The sequence below is a fragment of the Mercenaria mercenaria genome, chromosome 18 (genome assembly GCF_021730395.1).
Source record: "Mercenaria mercenaria strain notata chromosome 18, MADL_Memer_1, whole genome shotgun sequence".
Lineage (NCBI taxonomy): Eukaryota > Metazoa > Mollusca > Bivalvia > Venerida > Veneridae > Mercenaria > Mercenaria mercenaria.
This window is the reverse complement of record NC_069378.1, coordinates 44,464,851-44,492,081: the sequence shown is the minus strand read 5'-3', so window position 1 is coordinate 44,492,081 and position 27,231 is coordinate 44,464,851. Positions and strand designations below refer to the sequence as shown.

At 34.3% G+C, this 27,231-nt stretch overlaps 1 protein-coding gene across 2 annotated transcripts; it reads right to left on the bottom strand.

Annotated features, from left to right (window-relative positions):
* Window positions 1–37: 37 nt before the first annotated feature.
* On the bottom strand, window positions 38–24,450 carry LOC123539000 (C-type lectin domain family 10 member A-like). 2 transcript variants are annotated; one of them, XM_053529500.1, is made up of 5 exons: window positions 24,296–24,450; window positions 13,981–14,081; window positions 12,534–12,624; window positions 956–1,169; window positions 38–121 (listed from the first exon to the last, which is right to left on the bottom strand). In XM_053529500.1, the coding sequence occupies exons 1-5, from the start codon at window positions 24,345–24,347 to the stop codon at window positions 97–99; spliced, it is 483 nt and encodes a 160-aa protein (XP_053385475.1). In that variant the 5' UTR covers window positions 24,348–24,450; the 3' UTR covers window positions 38–96. The 2 variants fall into 2 exon arrangements, with proteins under 2 accessions (XP_053385475.1, XP_053385476.1); XM_053529501.1 differs by lacking the exon at window positions 24,296–24,450 and adding an exon at window positions 16,820–16,873.
* Between the last annotated feature and the right edge of the window lie 2,781 nt (window positions 24,451–27,231).

Below are 27,231 nucleotides of genomic sequence, written 5' to 3'. Positions count from 1 at the left end.
CATTTTTCATTATCATAGCAAGACTGACAGGAGCGTTTTTTCATTGATATCTTTTAATAACTATTTTACAACAAAACATTGCAAACAATTCAGTGATCAGCCAACTATGCTAACGTAGCCACTGTAATGGAAATAAACAATATTATGTTATATAGGAATAGTGTGTACTGTCATTTGATTATTTTTATGTAAGAACATGCGCTTTATTACTGCTTAGTAATAGCCTTACAAAAAGAGTACAAAAAGTAAAACAAAAAGTAATAGAAAACGTGGAAAACCATAGGAGGCTTGAAGAATACGACATATTAAATAAAAGTGTTGCAGGTTTTGTTTGACTGAGCCTGTTCGTCGGCTTGAAACTACCGTCTACATCCTATGTAGAGCAGAACGCAACATTAACATGTAACAAATAATTAAGAGACATCCACAGATGTATTCATACGGCGGTGCACAAGCAAACTTTAATGATACACAGTGTAATTCTAGCGACGTATGTTCCCCAGTTTAAATAAATTGTTTGCCCTTTACGAGAAAATAGTGTGCAAGAATGACCAGATCTTAAAAGGGTGCTTCAGTGGCTGGGTGGTTATGGTCGCTGACTTCAAATCACTTGCCCCTTACCGATGTGGCATCGAGATTTACTAGGGGCGTTGAATATTTCATGGGTTGGCTTATGGAAGGTTAGTGATTCTATTTAGGTGCCCGTCCGCAATGAAATAATGCAATGAGGGGACATGGGATCTTCCTCAACCATCAAAGCTGGAAAGACGACACATGACCTACAATTGTGCCAGTGCGACGTTAAACCGAACACATATGAATTTGAAATTAGAACGTTTTTCGAGGCAAAAATAAAGTTATCAAACAGGACCATGTATTTCCCAAAGTTGCTTTTGATATAACGTTATTGATATAAAACTTCTGTTCAACGTAATAATGTAAATGTATGTCATACGTCGATTCGCACAGTGGTGCTTTCTGCAGCGAGCACAAATGACCAAACCAGCGATAGTCATGCCAAGCATCGACACAAACGCAATCTTCGTCACCCTCCAATGCATTTGGCTCTCCTGGGTACGAGTCAGTAAATGAAGGCGATGTGTGCGTGTCGTACCATTCCCACAATCCTTCTGAACCTTCATCTGTCAGACCTATCCATGTGTGATCAGCTACAATGTACACTTCAGAGATACGTGATACATGTCAGAGTTACATGATAACAATGCACTTTTTCATATTTTCCATGATTTTTAATTTACCTGGAGAATCAATGTTTCTTAAAACTAAAATCCATTTATAATTTGTGCAAAACGTTCAAAAACTTTATTTGTTTATCCGTTTTCTCGTAATATTAAACTTTATCTTTCAACCTCAATTCCACAAAGATATCTCGCATTAGGAACCACATTTTTATATTGAAACTAAATTGAACATGCTGAAGGACCTGCACATTTGTTTGCTCTCATAACTTTTAGCTTTATAATTGACTGTTTCGTGACGGACTAATTAGCAGATAGACGTACGAACAAACCTATATAAGTATTAAAATTTTCAGAACTGTATAAAACGGAACACTAGTGTGCGGGAGGTTAATTTTCATATCGCGCAATCGATGGATACTATACGTTTCTGTGTCATGTAGCTACTGACTGTGTTTATTAGTCGAATCGTGAGTAGTTATTTTTTTAAATGAAAGGTCAGTTTAATTTGGAAATTGAACATGGATTAACCTCAATTTAATAGACGATGTGTATTTAGCAAACGTCAGTACAAGAGTCCTTCGTGTACTTTGCATTTGCAAACAAAATAGTTATAATAAGAGCACCGGTAATAAGTAAAATGTAAACAAGGGTCTCTGTCTAATATAGAATAGTGTATGAATCATCAGCGTCGCATTACGTTTAGACGTGAGAAAAATATAGATATAGATCTAGTGTATACTATCGAGTTGAAAATTCGTGGTATTTATTGGAATCAGTGCTGTTCGGTTTTCTTTCTGTAGACTATGCGCATCGTAAATAACGGGGTCAGAAGACTCTTGCTGTTTACGGACTATAAAAGCGGGCTGTGTCTAAAAACAGAGCTGGTGCGCCTGTGATATATTAAAGACTCCGGTATATACCGGATTAACTAAATTTGAGCGAAAAATATCTTAAATGTGTATATTTTGTAACCATTGTGATACTAACCCTAACCTGTAGTCAGTATTATTATGCATAATATACACTAAATGCGTGCGGACACGCGAAGTTTGTCGTGCGCTCTAATTGATAATTATTCTGGGCATGCGCAGAATGGCTGCACCAGCTCTGTCATGAGAAACATCCTAAAAGCGTTTCGCTTAATGCTATGAATATTGAATAACAATGTTTGACGATAAGAAATTAGCGCCGGATATCTACGTAGAAAAAAAAGCTGTAATACATATATTTCAATGTGAAACGATTTTCATCCCGCTGCCGTAACTGATATTTTTTATTTATACATCTAATTGAGGGGTTGTCGTCGTAGATTTAGTTTACCAGACGTCTACCATAGAAGAATTTTGGGCACGAATTTGATCTCATTTTTCCTTCCAAAAGGAACGTAATTTGACAAAAATGACATTACAAAGAATTACATTAGTCATAGTCTATGATCCCAGGATTACGTAAATTCTGATTTCTACACACGTTGGAATTGTAACATAAAGTATTAACATTACGTCTTCATTTCCAAACATTCATCCGAGAAAAGACACAATTTCTTTATTTAGGTTATAGACCTAATGAGATTCTTTTGGTAAAAAACATTCACAGGCCAAGTTTTTAAATTTGAAGCATTTATTATTAATAACTGGTTTACATTTATGATAATAATTTATGTAAAATTGTTGATACAGTGTGTTTCAATATGAATAACAGGAATTATTCAAATACATTTTTTCTCTTCATCTTGGAGCAAATGTATTTCTATACAGTACTTACTTTTGATTAGAATATTTGTCAATTGTTCATATGTTGAAATTTAATATTAATACAGTCTAAGACGTAACAAGCTTATACATCATGTATTGCATTCAGACGTTATGGATTATCATTAATACAGTTAATTGAAATAAAAGAGCATAAACTTCATAAAACGGATCCATAATTTGAGATATTAGTAGCCAAAAAAGTATAAAATACATTTATTTTATAGTTTATTTATCATTATTATTATCATTATACCTAACTTATATAGTACTTTTTTCATACAAAATATGCACATTCAAAAGTGCTTTACAAAAACATAAAGAACGCATACATACACATACATACAAATATATTGGTAAAAGATTAAAATGAATAGTAATTAAAACAAGATCATTCATAAATTATGTTCAACGTTAAATTACATTACGAGACCAATCCTTTTCCCAACACGAAACAAACATTTCATGGTTTTGAGTTTAACGCCCAATATTTCAGATTTTGTTATTTATTGATAACATATGTGAATGTGATTTGGTTTAACGCCATTTTCAACAGTATTTCAGATTTTGTCATTTATTTATAACATAAGTGAAAAAGATACGTTTTCAAAGATTTTTTAAATGCGGACAGTGAGTTTGAATCTCTGGTGATTGCTGGGAGGGCATTCCAAAGCTTTGGGGCTGCATGTTTGAAACTTCTGTCACCACACTTTACTGTTCGGCTTATGGGTACAACCAAAGGCACCGGGCCATTTGCCGACCTTAAGTCTCTACGAGGCTTGTACATGTCCAGTATATCGACAATGTACTTAGGAGATTCACTGTGCATGTAAGTCTCAAGATTTTGAACTCAGTGCGGTGCTGAACCGGAAGCCAATGCAACTCCTTCAAGACCGGCGTGATGTGTTCGTATCTTGGAGTCCTGGTCATGATGCGGGCCGCTGTGATTTGTACACATTGAAATTTTTGCAGTGAGTCTTTGGAATTTCCATACAGTAGCGAGTTACAGTAGTCTGCTTTCGATGTAACCAGAGAGTTCACAAGAGACTTGGTAGCATCAGCTGTGATGTACTGCCTGATGTGGCCAATTTGCCGAAGTTGTGCGTAACTAGTTCTACAGTGAGTGTTAACGTGCTGTGTCATCACCATGTTTGAATCCATTCTAGCACCGAGAATCATCACAGAAATTGATGGTTTACTCTGCTCCTACTTTCACGAATATATCTTCGGGTAATTTTGTGTGCTTTGTGTGAAGTAAAATGACCTCAGTTTCGTCAGTATTGAGCTTCAGCATGTTCTGATGCATCCAAGACACTGTCGTTTAGACAGATTTCATTCCGAGATAGGGCTTCGTGTATATGGGAAATATTTTTATGCCCCTGGCATCTACTAATCCGGGAGGCAAATAGTGATTGTCTAGAATGACTTGATATTAGTGCAAATTTAACCTGTGACCATTCCTCATCTTCAGACATCACCTGACCTCAGTTTGACCTTGACCTCATTTTGGACTTCGGTTGCTTTATATGGGCCATCTCTTGGTTAACCAAATGGGACCGTTTCGTCTAGCATCAATAACGCTTATAAGATTGAATTGATACTAATACAGATGTAACCTGTGACCATTCCTCATCTTCAAACATCACCTGACCTCAGTTTGACCTTGACCTCATTTTGGACTTGGGTTGCTTTGTATTGACAAGGATGCCACCAGGGGCATCAAGCGTTTATTGAACGCAGCTCCTTGTTTTGCTTAAGCGATAAGTATAGCTGTGAGTCATCGTCATAAAAGTGATGATTCAGTCCATGGCTTCCGCAGATTGAACAAATAGGCTTTGTGTACATGATGTAGTTTTTCGGTCCTAGGACAGACCCTTGTGGTACACTTTATTTCATATGGACTTGAATTTTATAGCTTTTTGTAGCCTTACTTATTTGACTTATTGCGAAGACTTATTTTATTATCTCTTATTTTATAGTTGTCATCCCACGGGACAGCGACAGTAAAAAGTTACCACGCTGTCGCAATCGTCTTATTATTTGGACTATGTTTCAGCCATTGCAATAACATCACTTCTTTAGTTTTTTATGGAGCACTGGTGATTTTTCAAGGGAGCTCTGCTTTTTAAGTAGCACCTAATTTCATTATTTATAGTATTGATCGACAGCAAATGCTATTGACTACGTGTGATGCAGAAAGTTATTTAAGCTGTTTCTGCAATTTCCTATCGATTGAAAACCTCTAGAAACTTGTAAAATTATTGCTTAAATTTTGACAAAGCTAGCTGTCTTTGCCGTTCGTCTTTCCAAAGGGCAAATATAAAACATTCTGTGTAAGATTTTTTTTCCATTGATACTACCCGTTAGTAAGTTCATACGCTGAAAACCACGTCAGAGACATTTGGGCAGCTTTGATCAATTTTAAATATTAGCAAAATTGTAATTTTTCTTTACATGAAAGTTGCTGTTGGCAAACAATGTCGATACGCCGATAATCCGAAGTACAACGAACACGTTATTATCTTAACATTTTAGCAGTATGTAAATGGTGTAGGCTAAAGGCTGAAAATATGGCTTCTTTTAGAAGAGTTCGGATCTTTAACTAATACGATACTATTATCTTAAACGCAACATTTTAGATATAGAACCCACCTCTAACAAGCATTTTATGCTAAATAATAAGGGTCAGAGTTCTGCCCCTTGAAATCATTTATAAATTTAAAGGTATTAGAGTACAACTCCTCCCATCATATACTTTTTTATGAAATACAAATGTCCCATTATTCTATGCGAAATGTATGTCGGAGGAAATTATTAACCAGTAACACGTTCCATTTGCAGTTGACAGTTTCCATACTGCCAAGTTGTGTCATAAACCAGCCCAATTGGGAATCAAATGCGTTTTGTCATGAAATTTTGAATTAGTATTTTCTTTACCTGTGACATCATTCTGAGGATATATTCATTTCTCACCAGTCTGTTAACATTGGGAATAAAGTATTGCGAGTTTGTTCATGAAGAGGGGACTGGTGCTATTCCATAATTATACAAAACGAAAGGTGCAGGTCAACAAGTTCTGTGTCAGCTAGCGAAATTTCGTTAAGCATATCGGACATTTGCTGATTGGTGTATCGAGTTTGAGATAAGACTATGAAAATAAAATAGTAAAACCTGTTATTATAGCGGAATTCCGCTAAGGCGTAGACTTCTGCTTATACATCACTTGACTTGGAAGCAGACGAAACAGTTTATTTGGCTCGATAGCGTAATTCCGCTAACGAACATTTTAACATAGATTATATGAGTTAACGAAATTTCGCTAAGATAATGCTAAGCTGGTCAAACATTATAAAAATAGAAGTTAAGGTTTACTGTTTCAGTGTAGATACTGTAGCAATATATGGACTCTTCCACTCGTTTATACTACATAATTTTAATACATGTATTTGTATCGCTAGACAGATAATGTAGCGATAGCATACTGAAAACTTTAAGAATACCTGTATCTACCCCGCATTACGCTCAGGTGTGGAGCAAATCAAACTTAATGAAACGTTACGAATCAATTGAATGAACTGGATATTATTTTCAGCTATCTAAAAAGTAGACATTTGAAATTTTAATAAGCTGACATTTTTATGAGGTATTACGATCAGTACCAGAAACTATTATTTTCCTTTTTAGATAACATGTGTAACTATAAAAAGTCAGGATAACAAATGCAAAATTGCTTCTAAATAATCAACAAAGAATCTACAGTGTCTTTTATTTCCAGTTTGGGTGCTAAGAAATGAAAAAAGATGCATACATGACGGTTAAGGCCCTTGAATTTGTGAAATTATAGAAAAATTGGACAACTCTTATAATGGTACATTTAAAGTTTGATTTTTGAATAGTTATGTTCAGCTATCTTTCCAAAACGATGTTGTCAGTAGTAAAGGGCATGCTTATTAGTTGTAAAACTCTACTTTATGCCCCCACCCGTTCTAAGGAGGAGTATATTGTTTTTCAGAAGTCGGCCAGTCCGTCTGTCGGTCTTTTAGTATGTTGACCAATCGGTTTTCGGGTGATTACTCAATAACACTTCAGTCAAGGATCATGAAATTTGATGAGGAAGTTAGTCATAACCAGGAAATTGATTTCGAGGTCAGAAGGTCAAAGATCAGGGTCACATTGACCGGGAACAGTTGAACAGTTTCTGGACGATAATTTGGAAACGCTTGGACCTAGAATCACGAAACTTAATGGAAAGGTTGATCATGACCAGCAAATGACCCCTATGGCTTTTGAGGGCAGTAGTTCAAAGGTCAAGGTCACATTGACAAAGAACAGGTCTAAAGTTTCAAGATGATAACGCAAGACTGTTTGGGCATAGGATTATGAAAGATGTTTAGGAGATTGATCATACAGCAAATGACCTCTATCGATTTTGAGATCACTAGGTCAAAGGTCAAGATCACAATGACCCAGAACATTTAAACAGTTTCTGGACGGTATCTTGGAAACGCTTGGACCTAGAATCACAAAACTGAATAGAAAAGTTGATTATGACCAGTAGATGACCCCTATTTATATTGATATCAGTAGGTCAATGGTCAAGGTCACATTGACGAAGAGCAGGTATACCGTTTCCAGATGATACCGGTATCTGAAATATGATTGGGCCTAGAATCTTGAAAGTTAATAAGGATGTTGGTCATGATTAGCAGATGATCTCTGTCGATTGTGAGGTCAAGATCACAGTGATCCAGAACAGTCAAACAATTTCTTGACGGTAACTTGAGAACCCTTAGGCCTAGAATCACGAAATTAACGAAACTTGACAGGGCGGTTGGTCATGACCAGCAGTTGACCCCTGTTGATTTTTAGACCAGAAGAAAAAAGGTCAAGGTCACAGCGATCCGGAACACTTGAACCGTTTCTTAATGATAACTTGAGAACGCTTAGGCCTAGAATCACGAAATTAACGAAACTTGATAGGGCGGTTTGTTATGACCAGCAGTTGACCCCTGTTGATTTTTAGATCAGTAGATGATAGGTAAAATGTCACACTGACCCAGAAAAATAACACTATTTCGTCAAATAACAAGAGAATGCTTTGGTCTAAAATCAGATTTGCTCTAGAGGTAATTTATGACTGGTAAATGACCATTAATTTTGATTTGAGGTCTGTACGTCAAACGTTTAGTGCACAATGACCCAATTTGTTTTGTTCCCTGTGCAGTAACTGAATGTTTCATGGAATTGGGGGGGGGGGGGGGATATTTCGTGTTCTCCGAGCTTTGTTTAATATTTCAATCTGTCTGTCTGTTCGTCTCTATACTCTGTCATTAGGATGTCAATGTCCGACACATATATCAGAGTATTGCCCTCAGCACCGTTATTTCAGTTATCTTTCCTTCAGAAATATCCAACAGTTTGTCCTCAGAGTCAAGAACAAGTTTAAACCTTCAGATCAAGGTCAGATGTGAATAAAGGAAAATTAATTATATAAACACAATTATTAGCCTTAAGCTTGTCACCACTACAAATCTTTAAGATGTTCCCACAATGTAAGCTTATCGTTTGCAGGACATGATCGTATAAAGATTAAGCCATAAAACTAAACCATATTATTCCCATGACATTTGAAATTCAAGTTAATCAGGAGTCAAAGGCAAAAATAACCCTATAATATCTGCTAACGCAAAGTATAAAATGTCTTGTTTTAAAAGAACATGTCAAAATCTTTGTCTCCATATATGCATATATTGAGCTTAATGTGAAACGATCGTCATTGGGAATCTACAAAACGAGTAGTCAGGTGACTTGGGGGGTTGGGGGAAGGTATAACCTTTGTATTCATTCACATTTTCATGTTCTTTATATCGTCACTTACCGGTCATCGTGGCACAGTGGTTAAGGCGTCCGCCTCGGGATCGGGGGGGGGGGGTTGAAGGGGTGTGTATGTCATGGAACTCGTTCCGAAAAGGCCGATTCGTGAGCCGCGAGCTAGTTTGATTAATGGGTACCAATATCAATAAATATGTCTTATAAACCAAATTGGGTAGCCCTTTTTAAAACGGGTGACATTGTAATAAGAAAGACCTTTACCCTTATCTTTTATAAAATAGACATAATTAAAACATGCGAAAAACATTGCCGCGAAAATGTCAACTTGTGTATACTTTTTTATATCAAAATTGTCATTTTGTATTTAGCCCGTAAAACAATTTCAATTCGTCGATGATAACATCGAAACTAGTCTTCAATTATTCTGCGATATGCATAATAAATTCAGTATGTCGTCAGGTGTAAAGGCTGTCTTTGATTTATCTTTTAGATGGCTTTTAGGATGTTTCGTGATGCAATCTGACTAAAGTATTCCTATTCTGTATAATTTGGAATTCCAGTATTGCTATTTTTTCGCAAACCTACTTTTATTTGAACCAATCAGACAAATTGTTCGAATGTCAAAAAGAAAGAAAAACGTGCAGTCAGACCTGGACTCGAGCCAGGGACCCTCGCTTACATGATGTGTGCCCTACCAACTGAGCTAACCGGCCATCTGACATTGAACGTAACAAAAATTGTAAATATCAAAAATTCATAAATATAGATTTGCAAAATGTTGTTAGGTAAACGCTGATTGGCTACCAAAAGGGTCGTCAGAACGGGGCTAACAATAGCTCGTCTTCAGATCCTATAAGCGTAGCGTGGTAGGAGATGTGCTGTAGTCAGATTGTTTTGTAATATTTCATTGGCGTGCGCACGTTATATGCAACATGTTACTTAAGTCGTCCTGGCACACACCTCAAACATCATAACAAAATTTTGAAAGTATGTGTGTTGTTTTTGTGTTCGCGCCACATGACAAAACAAAACTGACAAAGAAAAAAAATAAAAAGCATGGACGGATGCATAGAACTCGACATAAAGATACATTTAATTTCATATTTTACAGAGAGCTCGAGTAACGGAAAACATTTGATGGATTCTAAAATTATTGGTGAGAAAGTGTTTCTTTTTTGCAGTGAAGAGACCGATTCTTCCCAGGAAAGACGGCTTTGCATGTATCGTAGCTAAACACCGGACACATTTAAAGAACCAGACTGTCTATTTGCAAAGGACTGGGCTAAATAAATCGGACAAGTACAGACGATGAATATCGCGCCATGTTAGGCTGCGTTTACGCTATGTAAAGCGTCTTTAATCGTGTTTATCATAAAAAGGGCGCTATATAAATGTGGCACAATAATAATGATAATAATGTAACGTCATCCGGTTGCTTAAACTTACTTATCAAGTACTTTAAGTTTCCAGCTAGATGAAAAAAAATGATATTAACATTTTTACAGAAATATGTTATAATGAAATTGGAAGAGAATGACTCAGACACGACGGATGGCAAATAACGTCACTGTGTAATCGACTCTCAAGGACATATCTAGCTAATTACTATCTTCGTACCTGTAAGAAATACCAACGGTTTATTTATCTTTATAGGTTAGAATTTACTGAATGTCTCCGCTACTATTTTCAATGTAAAATGACAATGCAAAACATTTTCTTGTCCGCATGTCCAGTCATATATTTCTTGTGAAATAGCCCTCGTCTTGAAAGTCTGGCTATAGACAACCAGTAAATAAACAAAAAATTGGGTTTTCCATAATGCGGTGAAACCATGGTCGCATGATTGATATACATGATAAAACGATAATATTGCGTAGGAAGACATCAGCAGGTACATACATTCACTTTTATTCTACCCTGCAGGTTCCACACAAACATAAAACAAAATCATCTACAGACATTCAAGTATAAGTACAGCTTATATCAGGCATGAAAATTACATTTACTAGACGGGAAAATAGCACTATATACTGACATTGACTACTGTCAGTGTGACTACAGAGACAGAATCGAAACATTACTACTTCCGTGCCCTATTTGAACACTTTCTTAAGAATCTGTGCTTTTTGAGTTTGTAACGAAGTCGTATTGGCTATCGTCTGCATGATTTTTATAGTATATTTCAATATTTACAAACGAAAGTGTGCATAATAGCAATGAATACAATTTGTCACGTTCTAGTTGTTTTTTTTCATACGCTTCTGAAATGTTCAATGAAAGTAAATATTTGCGTATAAAATCGATAGTATCTTTATATTGATTAATACTGGAATCATGCAATGCTATTTAACATGAAGTATAAAGTTGTCATAGTATATCTAAAAATAACCTGTTGTGCATTGAAAAATATCAAAAGTTAGTTCAGAAACATTAGCGTATTTTAAGAAATTACGTATGTATATTTTCTGGCATTGCAATAAGTGGAAAGGATGAAATTAAATAAAGAAAATTCTGAAACTTGGCCCGTTCGCTTCTCCAAGAACGAATAGTGTTAACTTCGTATGGACTTAATCTTATTTTATTCTTTATTTTGTTTACGTTACAAAACGCCAAATACTCCGCGACTTTAAGGTATATTTTGTTTTGTGAAATGTTTTTGAGAGAAATATCAATAAATTATGCACAACACGCCAAAAACAAAAGAATTATTGATCGGATACAAGAAAAGAGAAAAACTGCGACTTGTAATGTTGACCACGACCTTTGGTTTAGCTTCTAAATACTGCAAACGGCATATACATGTCCTTATATATTTGGATTTTACCCATAAATAAAGATAATTTAAAAACGAAAACGAACAATTATATCAAACGTGCAACATCAATAATTTACCTTAGGGACTGTTCGTAAGGACAAAACATTTTTAAGTAAACTGTAAGTCAAAAGACGCCTGTAATTTTTGACATGTAAATGTGACAATTGACTCTTATGCTAGATGTTTGAGGCTGATATATAATATATGTTATTGTAATGTGGCTAATGAAAGAGCCAAATTAAGTTAATGAATATGAATGGTTGTATACACATGTAATTAACTGGCAGAACTTTTTGATATAGTAGTGAATCTCTTAGTATGTTCCTTAACTTTGGGGTAATGGTTTGTGATTCAGGGCTGTGGTATTCTAAATTTTTGAACCAGTTACAGACCTGCCGTTATACATATCTGACCCCACTTTGAATCTTTGCATTTGAAATGTTTTAGTAATTGTAAAAATTATTTGAAATTGTATGTCAAAGGAAGTGCCGGATATAAGTCTGGCGAAACTGGCGAACGCATCGCAAACTATTGTCACCGCATGTAGGTTTGAAGTGACATATCCGCAGATAACATTAACATTTCTATTAATTTTAACACGTAGCTATTGATATTAGATGTCGAAAAATATAAGCTTGCATTGTTTAAGTAGATATTATATTGTGTAACGTTTTACATACAGCTACATTTCTTCTATTTTTCCTCGAAGTTCAATAGCATGACATGTGTTTTCTAAATACTGTATTGAATGAAATATTGTTTTCTTTTTTTGTGTGTTTATAAATAGTAAGCTCCTAAAATGTAAACTATCACGTATTCTTTATACTTTAATTACTAACCAATAAAAGCAGTATCTAAAGTTCGAAAACAAAATGGCGCAAGTTTGTTGGCGTTCAGCTTAAATCATTAGAAGACAAAAAGCGCAATGCCTACCTTTGATAGATCGCAGATAATCCTTGATGAACAAATTTTCAGCTTCATTATCTATGTGTACAAGATTTCCACCATGTTGATTGCAGTAATGCTGTACATGAAATATTAATAAGAGGGTAATAAAGGCACTGTATCGCTCTCCTGACTGTACAGATTCAATATGATCTAGTATCCTATGTAATGTAGATTTCATTAAAATAAATATTCTGACCTCAAGGAGAATGGGATTACCAACTTTTCGATACATTTGACTAAGTGACTGAGTTCGATCCTAGATAATTGATTTTCTTACTAGCTTTCATAACGATAAATATTCTTACAAGATTTATTGTAGATAAGTGTAGATCAGATATAGAAAATTAAGTCCAGAGTTAAACATTTTTTTTCTTTTACAATTTGACCTAGTGACATAAAGGATAAATTTTATAAAGACAAGGTAGAAAGTAAGAACAACGTTTTACTATGGTTTCATAAAGTGACTTAGTTTTTCACATACAGTAACCTTGTTGTATACGTGATCTAGATTTCATTGTAACAAACATTCTACCTATGTTTTATAAAGATCGGTCAGGTAGAAACTATGGCCTCTATAGTGTTAACAAAAAAATTTCTGAAATAGTGACCTAGAATTTGACCTCAGACGTCCGAGTTTTAAGAATTATGTAGATTTTATAGATTGGCAAAGATTTATAAGGTTAATGAGTACAATGTGCGGTCTCTTAACATTATCAATGTTTCTTTCCATTACTTGATACAGTGACCTAGATTTCAATCTCCAAATTAGATTCTATGAAGTTCATTTAAGGAAGAATTTGCTATTATTTGACCAAGCGACAAAAACGTCTACCTTAGATAACTTGTTTCAAACTAAGCCTACATTGTGTAATGACAAACATTCTGATAAGGTGTTTTGAGGTTAGATAGAAAACGTGGCCTCCAGACAACCTATGACATTAACAAGGATTTTATATTTTTTTATTTACTGACTTAGTTTTTTTACCCACTGCAGGATGACCAAGTAAAAAACTGATCCAAGATATTATTAAGAATAGCATTCTGGCCAAGTTTCATTAACTTAAAGATTAGGCAATATTATGACCTCCAGAGTGTAAACAGTCAAATTGAGTCATGTCATGACAAAAGACGGACACAATAGTACATATTAAGCACATTTAAGACTTTCTGCTATAAAGAGCTAAAATAACTAGCACTTGAATTAAGTTGCACTGATTTTTTTCTCTTTTATACCATATAATTCGTAATGCAACTACCTGGACAACTGGAAGATCTAGTCTAGGAGTACTACAAAGTTTCATCAACGACCTGGTCACCAACATTTTGCTTGTACATATCTTGTTAATCAAAAGATGAGTTGACTGTAAATACTACACGGCATTTAACAAACAAACCACAATTGACAAGGTGACAAAATGAAAAGCTTAAATACCTCAGCCTCATAGAACGATAGTTTTCCTCCATGTGCAAACAAATAGCATGACCCTTGGAACGCCGTCCATCTATCACTGCAACATGATGATTCTGCAAATGCTGAAAAGAGTTAAAATCTAAGGTAACAAAAAACAAAAACACAAACACTGTAGCAAGGTAAGGAAAAATACACCCAGAGTTAGCTTAGTGATTGGCCTTACTATGAATGTAGTTTTAAATATAAATATCGCCGATTGATAAAAAATACTACGGAACACCAGGGTGATTGAGTTATACAAACAAAGCGCAAAAAAAACAATGACCGCCGAACACAAAGCAAGCAAGGGGCATTCGAGGAACAAAGTTACGCACTCACCTACAAACAGTCACTGGCAAAACACCACTGGGGAGCTTAAAATGTTTTATGATGCAAATCTTAACTGTCATTCTTAACCCCCAGCATGTCTGACAGTCACAAGACAGTATACACAAAAGAAATTCCCACCAAGTTAATCCTTAACATGCACATTGACATCAAAAAGGAACCTACTTCTCCAAAGTATAATCAAAGCCTTGAAATGTCTGATGGTTTAGGGTTTTTGGTACATTTATTTTCTGTTTAAATGTCAGTCTACGACTATACATGAATGAGAAACAAATACAAATTTAATGTGCCTCATATCTAAGATGAACTCTGCCTTACCCAGCCAGCTTGTGATGTAACCATGGTCTGGAATAGCTTATCATTGATAGACCTTATATAATTTAAATGGTCAGTGCGACAGGATACAGGTTGAATAAGAACTGCTTGTTCATTGATAATTCATCCGCATTGTTCATGAATGGGGCTATTTTGTGTAGCACGTGATTTGGAATCAAAAAAAGATGCTATGATTGTCAGAAATACACTTTACCTTTGCTAGCGGGATAAACTCACAACCAAAAATCAATTCACTGACAAGAGAGCTTCAAATCTGAATATGCAAACGAGTGGTATAATACACAGAAAGGGTTAAATGAAACAACTAATGTTGCAAATAGCTGCTTTCAGCTTTACTTTATTAGCGATTATATGAAACCAGATTTTTTTTTTAAATTGAAGCTATTAGGGTAAAATGGGGTAACTGGGACAATGGGGAAACTGGGACACTTTACACATTTAAGTAAATTGGGGTAAATATGGGGTACGTTTCCTAAATGATATCATATGTTGAAAAAGAACAATCAGTGTTCAAGACTATTATGACAAAAGTCTTCTGCCGATGGAATTGGGAAATATTTTAAGAATCGATTTTCTTAGAGATATGTTGAGTATTACTTATTAAATAAAAGTAAGAAAACATACAATTACACGCTGTAAATAATTATGCCTATTTTTTCAGATTGTGCATTAAATGTTCTCGTTATCTTCCTGTCTAGTGAAACGCACAGTAGAAATATTCGTCTGACTTTATAGATATATTTGCTTATATGTTGTCGGTATCGATAAGATCTTACAGATATTAAATTTCGATACGTCTTGGTCATAATTGTGACGTCATAATAATTTTTGACACAAGAAGCTGGTTCTCGTATACATGTAATATCGTATTAAACTTGTTTGAAATATTGAAGCGTAAAATGTATCATTGCAAATCAAGGACATGGCATTTTTCTAGTTAATGTTCTTATTTCTTTGTGAAAAAAGACACATTTTAATTGTCCCGTTAATATTTGATAACAACAGTTACTATGTTTTAAGACTGTTTAAAATTTTGATCAGTTTCAAGTGTAAAAACACATAGATAAGTACATAATGGATTATGTCAAGTTTATGTTTAATTCACACATAGTTATTTACACTTTAAACATTTTTTAATTTATACGATTTTTATAATAAGCATGTATTGAAACAAATAAATACATTATTTGGGAAAAATTGGACATTGATTTCTCTATTCATCTTTGTTTTACAAAACAGTCATAAATTGTAATTGATACTGAGGTAATATTTTTAGTTTACACTTCTTTTTTGATCTGTGGACATGAATGGTTTCACTTGTCATAAAACCGACAGTAATATACACAATTTTAATACAAGTAAAACGTCCCAAGTTACCCCAACTGGGCGGGGTAACTTCGGGCACTTGACCAATGTTTCATTAATTCATAGTTAATCACAGGTTATCAGGTATTTGAAAACGTTTGTATTCGTCATATATTATATAGGCTGTGCATACTAAAATATCAATAAATCTAGTTTATATTTTGTCTTTCTAAAATATTATTCATCAGTGTTTCTGAAAGTGTCCCAGTTACCCCATTTTGCCCTTAGGCTAACAGTCATGTTCTCGCTTCGACTTCGCCTCGCTTAAACTTAAAGTTGAAAATTATTTCAAAATATGAACTTTAAGCTATACGTGTGAGGGGTACTGTACTTTTTCTTGGGGAACGGGTGGTTAATTTTGTTGACTCCAAAATAAATGCCCCTCATCGATTTGGGCTCGAGCGTCACGCGGAGCGCTGAATTTCTCCATGTAGTTTACGGAAGGTCTGTGGTTCTACGCAGGTGCCCGCTCGTGAATAAATAATACACGGAGGGACTCTTTAGATCTCTTTCCACTATCAAAGCTTGAAAATCGTCCTAAGACCTGTAATTGTGTCGTTGCGACTTTAAACCCAACAAAATAAATAAATATACCTTTTTTGTAAAATTTCATAAAATATTTTTGTTGGTCGGATTATTCGAAGAAAAAGAAACGAACTTAAATGTTGTTCGATGTATATTTATCAGTTACTGCCATACCAGCCAAAATAGAAATATAGACTGACAAAAAGCATAAATTTTGAATGTAATCAATAAAAAAAAAAAAACTTACCAAACATACAAATAAGAAAAAGATTTTGAAAAATGTATATTGTAGATGCCATTATAAAACACCACTCACAAATGTGCAAATTACAAGATAAGGACACATGATAAGCGATAGATATCGTTTCTCGGTCGCACGTCATTAACAGCGGGAAAAGACTTAAAGCTGACATGACTGTCAGAAAAGTTGAAGACAAAATCTATGACTGTTATTTCTTGAAGTTGGCAATACAGCCGTTACAAAGGAAATAACTGACTGAAGTTTTCATCAGCTTTGAAAACTAAATGACTTTACATCCTAAAATACATTCCTCTAGATGTTATCAATATAATCTCCTAAAGGACGCCCCATTTGTCTGAAATGCGAAAGTGTTCAATTACCTTTACAATGTATATATATATATATATACCCTGAATAACCTTGTTTGTTGGAACAGTCTTTTATTATTGATCTATGATCGTTCCAAAATCCCAACAAAAGAAAAGAATGTTCCAAAATCCCAGGTACATATAACGGTACATTACGGATTGAATATATTTATTTGAAATATTTCCTAGTATGATTGATTTAACCGTTTGTAACAATATCATTTAGCTTTTGTTTTAAATTATGAGATCCTAACACTGATTGAAATATAGGTCGTTTTAAAAATTTCACCAGTTACAATTATGACAGTACCAACACTATTACTCATAATAACAAACAGCATAAAGCAATGGTAGTATAAGTCACATACTTCTTGAACCCAGGATATGCTCAATGTACAGCTATAAAACTCCGAAGTCCCTGTTCATCAATGTCACGTAGAGAAATATTAATGGTTAAAAATATATTTTAATAGACTGGCACTATATAAGAGACCTACGCATCTAAAGTTTGACACTGAAAGACACTGACGAAATTTGACATTATGATATATATGTTGTATCTTTTCAAAGATTTACTTCAAACATCACAGCAAAAATGTCGAGGTAGTACCAAAATTTACATCAAATGTCTATAAAGTATAAATTACTTTGAGAGATGTTGAATTGTACAACGCTAATTGCCGTTTGTGCGATCAGATAGAGGTCTTTAGAAAGAGATCGTAAAATATCCACTGAATTGTGACCATCTTAAATCGAATTCTATTTATAGTTGTTGATTGAAACCTTAATAGTCATAAGGGCTAAATTCAGTGCAATCAAGTACCTTAGTAGAACTACCGGCCTTCTGTAAATCAGATGGACGGCTCAATATTTTAATAAATGTTATAAAACCACTAAACTATAGTAAGCAATTCGAATGGTTCTTTTGAATCATGGTGTTAATTCAATATTATTGATCTGAAAAAGAGTTCTTCTGATTCCGGTGCTAAACTGTACAACTGAATTGGCTGAAAGGATCTTACAGAATTTTTGTTCTTACATGAAATAATTCCTCATGCTGAAACTCGGCGCTGATATGTATCGAAACATAGGTTTTGAAAGACACTGCAAATACCTTATTGCATTGAATTTATACATCAAAGTATAAATAAAGTAGAAATCAAGTCCTAAACAAATCTATATATTTAATTGAAGTATTTCCATATTTAACTCTGACAACTCTGTTTACTAAATATCAAATTGAAAGATATATTTTCAGATTTTTGTTTCACCAAAACAGAAAGTAACAGCTCAGTAAAATATTATTCAGTTTCTTTTTTTTTTTTTTTTTTTTTTATTTATTTATTTTTTAGAAAGTTCCTTCAAGCTGTTTTGATTTGTCCTTAAATATCCCGTGCGGGGTTGATGAGAAGGGGGACTAACATTCTCTTTTTGTTTTGGCTTTCAATAATAATCTATATTAAGTGCCGCCTTGGTGACCGTCAACCAGAACCCTTCAAGCCATGCTGATTAAGTACAAATAAGCACCGAAGATATAGACATTATCTTGTTGTCACAGTTTTAACTTGCCCCTGAGAAAAAACCAACATGCTTTGATAACAGCAAGATCTATAAGGATCTAGCGCTAAAATAAGGGCATGTTTAAACATCTTTTCATATATGTGCAATATGAAATTGAGTCAAGTAAATATTTAGAGAAGACAATCGCACTTTTTAATAGCGTCAATATCATTATTAAGAAATGCGAAATACCGCCTTCCCTGCACCTCGACGCAAATTAAGCGATTCGCTAAATAGGCACAAGATCTGAGTTAATTGCTCTTGGTTGATCGCAATAAGGGAGTGGTTACGCGGAAAATAGTTACTCTGTTTTATGGTGAAAATTTATGAATTTTTGAGTGAAAGACCTGCAATAAATGGCATAATTTAATAGAGGTGATATGAAATAGCATGTACATGTACAATTTGACCGAATAAGAAAGTCAGAATATCCACGATATTACTTTTTGGTAGGGCCTGTTTTGCCTGTTCGCCTATTCTTCATACGCATGTGATTTAGTTCAAAATGGTGGAAAAAGAGCCGGCCAACACTATGTTTATTGTGGCTGGAATTTTTTCTCTTGAATAGTTCTGTTCAGTTCAGTTGTTTTTAAGAAGGTTGGAATGCATGTAAAATTGCAAAAGTGTCCAGTGCCTATATAGAACATAAAGTAAAAATAACTGTGGTCTTAAGCAATACACATTCATAATCTAAAATGCGAAATGAGCTGTATTTCGCGAACAAGTAATAAGTTTTATTCAAGCTAGTAGTGATGTTGCTAAAACGGTCAGATTAATCTGCATGTCGCCTTAATATTTGCAAATGCAGGTCGATTTCCGGATCATGCTGACATATACCAAATGGCATATATAATGAGTTTCCTTTAGTTTTACATTTTTTTTTTGTTTCCTGTTGATTAAAATAATACATATTTTTTAAAAAAAACTGAGTCACATATTATGGGCGTTTATTTATGATAACGATTGCTTATAATGACAAATAATATAAAAGTTCTAAACGCAAGAATGTCTAATAAAAAAAAGATTAAAAAATGACTATGACTTATTGATTTAGAAGCAAAGAGTCATTCTTATTGCAAACCCATTTCGTATCTAACAGTTTAACTTTCCTCCGTGGTCAAATTGCAAAACGTTCGCCAAACGCCATATCAGCTATTTCATATATTTATGTAAATCTTGTGGGTTTTAATTTATAAATGAAGTGTATAGTATTCCACGCATCAAACGACAAGCTATGATATCTTTTATGTGTTATTTAGAAACCCGCCAGTGAGGCAATGATCCCATTAACATAAAATGAACATGCTAGGACTGGAAGATTGATCTGCAATGGCTGAACTACTAAAGCGGCGATCTTTTACATAGGGCATGTTAAAACATATAGTACTACTGCATGTTACAATAATTATAATTCTCTTATATGCGTAAACAAAAAGAAAATCTACATCTCATTCAAACTTATTTTCTATCTAATGATGTATTACTTTAAGTAAAAGCAAACATTGTATTACTCAGATTTAATGAATCGTTCGTTGAAAAATGTTTATTTCGGCCCGTGGCTTCAAAGACTTGTAGAATGTTAAAAGAATATGATATTAAATAACCCAAATTATATCAGCATATACTATCATTTTGTTTTTGATCAATTACTTATAACATCAGTGCCGTGCAATTATAACGTAGTCAGAAAATGCCCCAAACGTGCATGACTGCACGGAGAATCAATTACTGTAGTAAAATACTATTGGACATGTATTGTTCGACCTATTTCTTCATGACCGAGTTTTTTTTTAATCAACAATATTTAGGTCAAAACAAAAAGAGAAATTGTATTCACGTTATCTGCCATGTGTTTGTTGACAGTCAGGTCAAAGTAACAAGTGCTTAATACATGAGGGATCAGTTACTGGGACATCGGAAATGAAGCGGAGAAAACTTCTTTTGGGTGGACGGATAGCTCAGTGGTTTGCACACTGGCCTTCCAATCCTGAGGTCGGGGTTCGATCCCCGGCAGCTACTCGGGAATTTTCAGAAACGCTTTTCAGTGTTTCCCACCCAACTAGAGGTGTACTGGTCAGGAACCCGGGCAATCCTTGCGTGTATCAGTGCTATACACTGGGCACGTTATATAAAGAACCAGGCTGTCTATTCGAAACGAGCTAGGCTAAGTTAGCCGGATAAGTTTGTATCTGATTTCTGATCTCTCTGTCGTGGGGGCTTTGTTTCACTCTGTCCCTCTGGTCAGATCGCTCTGTGTCTGTACTAGTAGAGGATGAATTATGCGCCCTGTGTGGCTGCATTTGAACTATGTAAAGCGCCTTGGGCGCTATATAAATCTGGTATAAGTTAATGTACAACGCCAGTGAATATACTATGTGTAAAATTAGGCGTTTAATCAAATAAAGCAGTTTCAGTTTCAGTTTCAAACTTCTTTAAATTTTAGGTATTTTTAGATTTTTCGGTTCACTCGTACTTAAAGACCCGCCACAGAATGAACTAGAGCGCCCGATTAGCTCAATAGGGAGAGTGTTGGTCTACAGATCGCGGGGTCGTGAGTTGAATCCTCGGGCGGGGTGTATCTTCATTGTGTCTGAAATCATTCGTCCTCCATCTCTAATAATTCATGTGGAGAAGTTAGCAGTTACTTGCGGAGAACAGCCTAGTACTGGTATAGAATCCAGGTGCACTGGTTAGGTTAACTGCCCGCCGTTACATGCCTGAAATACTGTTGAAGAAACGGAATTAAACCCGAAACAAACAAGCAGAATAAACTGTATACTTTTATATTTCCATGACGGTAAACATGCTTTGAATGAAAGGAAAATATTTAGCAGAACAAGTACAAATGATCTAGTTACGATTGATATGGCATATATTAGGCCAAGACTATGTGTTTAACGGTAAAACATTTTATTCAACGAATGTAACATTATGCACAGTATTTGATGCATTAAGTTCAATTCAGACCACATTTTCTTTTTTTAACCTATACTGAAAATAAAGTGACTGAAGAAGTTTGTAGATGAAGTGGAGAAAACCCTTTAAAATAGGTTGCCGGTTTTGACTGGTTTTGTTTCAACGTACCAAAACAACATGAAGAGATAATACGCCTGCGGAAAACTTCCACGGGGTGAAATCAGAATGAGTTAAACACGCGTCTTGTAACAAATTCGTATTGTCTTTAAGTAAGAAAGTAGAATCTGAGATAGCGAAGCACTATTTGGCGCCATATGTAGCAGGTCGACCTGTCGTAAACGCGTAAATGTGAAAACTGTTAAACCACGGTAAGTAACACGTTCCGTAGAAAAACCTGGGAGTGCACGGACGTCTAATGAGTTATTCAGCACGAGCATTAATCGGTGGAGTGTGTGGAATCGATTGTAACGTAGGTCTGTTATATCATTTCCTTCATGAAAATTCTTAAATATATCTAACTAGTTGATCAAATCCTGTCGTTCTTTTTCTCAGCGCCTAAAGGTCGCCAAATAATATGCCGACGTGACGTGTTTCTGTGACTTAACGGAATTTTTCATATTTTATGAAATAAACAACGAGCGTATTTATATAAAAATGGGGTCAATTTAATGAAACCTGCTTATGATAAATTTTGATTAATTTTGAACTCATAGTAATCTATACATGTGTAGAAAGCTGGTTCAGGAAACCGGTTTTAACTAGGTTCAAACTTACACAAATTTATTCTGACTTTAGATGACTTCTGGCCATTTCTTAGGATGGACTATATATGGAGAACTGTCTTTGTTTAGATAGAGAGGTAACGATTTTACCTTGTTCGTTTACCGTTTGTGTAAAAAAAAATCTGTAAACTTAATAGTATAACAAATAAATAAATACGCGTCTGCTAAAATATGTTCGATTTATTTGACTAAGTTGCGTGCTCAAGTACATTTTCAGCACCAATATACTGAACTTGTTCGCCAAGTATAATAATCTGAATTTTAATCTTAATTATAGACGCTCATTGCAAAACAGAGACAAAACGTACAATATACCTTAGAAATGTGAAATCTCAACCTCTCTACATGTCAACGTAAATTCGGGAATAGTCTGTTGATGAACTGTTGTCCATGTAAGACATACCTCGTCATGATATGGCAAATCTGACGTATTAAGATATTTTGACATAATTTTGTTTCACTTGGGACAAGTTTGCAACAACAAAACTTGATAATTAATTTTGGTATTTTCGCTAGAATTTCAACAATAATCACACTTTATAATTTTAGCTAGATGATACTTTGCCGAAATGTGATATAATGATAATAATCCATTACACACATGCTACATATTTTGATGATACCCCTATCTTATGTAAAATCTGACAATCGAAATAAGATTCACCTCAAGACCTCTGCTTCAAGTTGATTATCACAGAAGATGAAGCAACTGACTGTGGAACGAGATGTCTCGTGTTTGAGTTTGATATCCGACTGAGGAAGTTGTTACCCATGTTATATCGTCCAAAATTAGAAAGTCTACCACACGTTATTAATATGGGGAAGATATCAAAACTAGCTGCGGGGAATGGTTCGATGCTAGTACTAAATGGTTCGTTAACTGGTCATCGTTACTTAGTAAGACAACGTTCTTAAACAAAGTTTTCAACCTGAAAGAACACAGTTTTCAAACTGAAAGAGTGCACGAGAAGGGAATGGGGGAATTATCATCTAAGGTAAAAGAAGCAAGTGCGTTTTAATTTCAATAAAACACAACTGTTTTAATAATTCACTTATTTCGACATAACAAAATCTAAACACGTCCTCTATTGCTAACCCAGTTATATAATTTTCAGTTTTTCGACAGGCGCTTTCGCCATGAATAATAGTTATATATAATTAGTATTCAATTTTGAAAGGTCATTAACAGCAAGACGTATACAACCTATGGTGGTCCTACACTGCGTGTGTTCGGCGCTTTGGGGTTGTGGAAACCCAGTCGCCAAGCTTTTAAAAATATCACACACCACTGGCCGTTTATCGGAACTACAGTTGGTATTGACTAGTGACTCTGTAGCTTTAGTGCATGTTTATATATCGTACTATTATATATGAAACAAATAAACAGTAACTGTAAAAATAAAACTAAGAGAAGATCCTTTGCAGGCATAAAATTCAACCAATGAAAATAATTAATTACTCGGCCTGATGAGTCTTTACATTAGTGAAATGTACACCACTCATCGCTGCTGTTGCAGCAAGTGTAAATTTCCTATCAACAGACGCCTAGAGATTCTCATTTTAATTTACTTATCTAAATATTACGGCAAGTTACACAATACCTGATAAGTCTTAAGTGGTACATTGGTTAACTTCAATTTTAAGTTATTCATTCTGTGTCTATATTGATACAAATAGTTTGAACCTTGCACTCAATCAGGTTACACATACCAAGCTATGGGCGGAAAGTTGTTTGTTCATAAAAGTACAAAGTAGTAGGTATTACAGTTCTTTCTGCATGCATCAAATACTGTCAATTTCCGTAATAAAAAGAAAATACCTAAACAAAAAATAAGAAGCATGACAAATTCACTTACCTGACAAGCAAAGGAAAAAACAAATTTGAAATAAATATACTGTGGCGGCCATTACATTAACTTTTCAGACAGAACCACTTTCACGAATACACATATTGTGCGACAATGATTAGAGATAGATTTGCGCGTGTTTGACCTCGCTTACACTGATTGACTCCAGCGGGTTATGATCCTTTCCTTAACTAACTGAAAATCTTTCAGCGTTAGCACATTAGTAAGTACGCAAATGAAGAAAAGAAATGCATTCTATTGGTGCCTGTATGTAGCACTAGCACTGCTAAAATTAATTAGCCTTAAAATGACTCTACGAGGGGCGTTCAATATGTAATATAAATACGTATGCAGTTCCGTAACGGCTGGTTGATTTTAGATGCGGTTTTCGGCACATTATAAAGCAATTTATTGGGAACACAATAATATATAACTTACAAAAATCAGCAGGTTCAAAGTAAAAATATGATAATTTTAGTGAGGTGTGATCAAGTATACTGGTAAGTCTCAGTCTCAGAGAAATAGAATAACTTGTAAAATCACAAACTTCTATCATTTTTCTACAAGGAACAGCAATTTGTGATGAGTTTGCGTTGTTTTAAACTATTTATTGCATTTTTAATTTTACAACACAACTAAAAACTCGAGGTTGATTACACCTGGAATGGGTAATGAGACCGATTAATAAAAGTTGTAAGACCTAGTTTCGCAATCAAGAGTTAAGATACTAGTACTATCAACTTATAATACAAGAATGTTTAAACGATAATTATCGCGCCTGACAAAATTGCAGAGGCTTATTGTACTCACCTTATCATTTTTCGAGTAAAAATATACACACTCAATATAAAACTGTTATAACATTTTTTTAGTTTAGTTTCTATATGTTTTTGTGAAGATCATGATTTGTTTTATCTGTTTAAACTGAAAATTTAACTATAGTTCTATTTGTTAAATAGTAGAATTACGGAATTGCCTATTACAATCTCAATACTTTTTGCCATAAAATTGTCCAGTATAACCGAGTACAACTCACTCAAATGATTATATTTTTACTTTGAATCCACCGATTTTCATAATTTATATAGTATTGTGTTGTCATTAAATTGCTCTATAATGTGCCGAAAACCACATCTAAATATAACCAGCGGTTACGGAACTGCATACGTAGTGACATAACATATTGAACGCCCCTTGTACGTTCAATTTCCGCATAAACTCTTATAAACATGTTAAACGCAAGATACTTACTCCTTGTTAAGGAGGTAGGTAACCTTATTACCAGAATAAATTCAAATTAGTTGAACCGCAGCATTTTTATATATTTCATGTAATCTAATGTTTTGACCGTTACAATCTCAATTTCATTGATCTCTGGCCCTTCAAGTACAGTTTAATACAGGTTTGAAGAACATGTCCCTCCAAAGGTATTTTGTATAGAAAGAAGGAAAATACGTATATTTATCAGTTTTCCGGGTATTTTGGTTTCATTGTTATCCGTAGACTTCTGCATTATTAATAATTTAACTAGTTTGCTCGTTAGCTTTCTAGTGTAAGCTTAAAATGTATATGTTGCGGGGCTCGTGTTTCCATGGTAACATATTTTCTCTCATTGTTAAACAACTACGTATGAAAACGGGGTTTTCGACGGCTTCAGTGTCATTCTGTTAATGACCAGCATGGACTATTTGGGTAATATTATTAATTTAGCAAAATACCAAGCACTTCACATGGTACCCTATTTTGCTTAAAATTTAAAGTACCCATGGCAATAAGATAATCGTTCATGTTAATGTAGCTTTAAAACATTTTATTTCTAACGTATTAACTAAGTAATATTTTTGTGTTATTTGCATCTATTAAAACAAATATTACAGCTTAAAATACTTACAGCAGTATCCTTCGTCTGACATTTTGTATGGAAAAATCGTTTTGCATGCTGCTATTATTATTATGGATATTGTTGAAATGCAAATAAAATGCCGAAAATGTGTTCCTTAGATAGACCGGTGTCTTACATTTAGATATATAGGTCACGGGCTTTGTTTCTATGGTAACATCAATTTAATTAGAGAACCCACAATTTTCTACTGAAATTTAAACAATTTTAAAGCTTAGTTTTATTTCAAATATAAGTAATAAATTATCCACGGAAACTGAAGAATAGGTATTACAAATCAAACTGTCCAATTTTTATTTGAAAACGGCCATATTAAGTAAACTTTCACCCAGCTATATTCCCAATACCATTGGTTACCATCATCCATTTTTTTCATTTCGCATAACATTTAATATAACTACATAAAAGAAGCAAAAAATTGATTATTATTCAGAGCGAAAGATAGATCGAGGGGTGGATGTGACACAGTGCTATATGATATTTTTTGGGGGAAAAAATCACTTTTTTCATATATCAACTGTTTATGACCTTGCCCATGTCCTGTAAAAATATCAATATTATAGCAAGTTATTAAATGAATTTATATCAAAATGGTCAAAAAGTGCTAAGAGAAAATTATATACAATTTGAATGCGGCACAATGCTAAGTGCCTTACGTCACTTGGCACTTTTTCGCACCGAACTGTATCAAGTTTGGCACTCATCATATGTTCTAAGTGACAAATATTTTTCAATAATTGTGCAGTTTAGTTCTTTTTGGTGTTTTTTTTTAAGTATGATATCATTATCAGTATCTGGTGTTAAGGATATTATTTTTTGACAAACAGTTGATTTTTATTCTTTTTTGATCACTTGTTACTTTTTCACAGTAAACATGTGGTTGTAAACCAAGTATTGTTTACTGTGAAAATGTGCTAAGTGACAGAATGCATTTAAAGTTCTTCAGATGAAATAGTCTGATTGTTTTTATTTCAAACATTTGTCTCATTCACAAAAAGATTTTGTGATCTAAATGAGGACAGGGAAAAGTATAGATTAGTAAAAT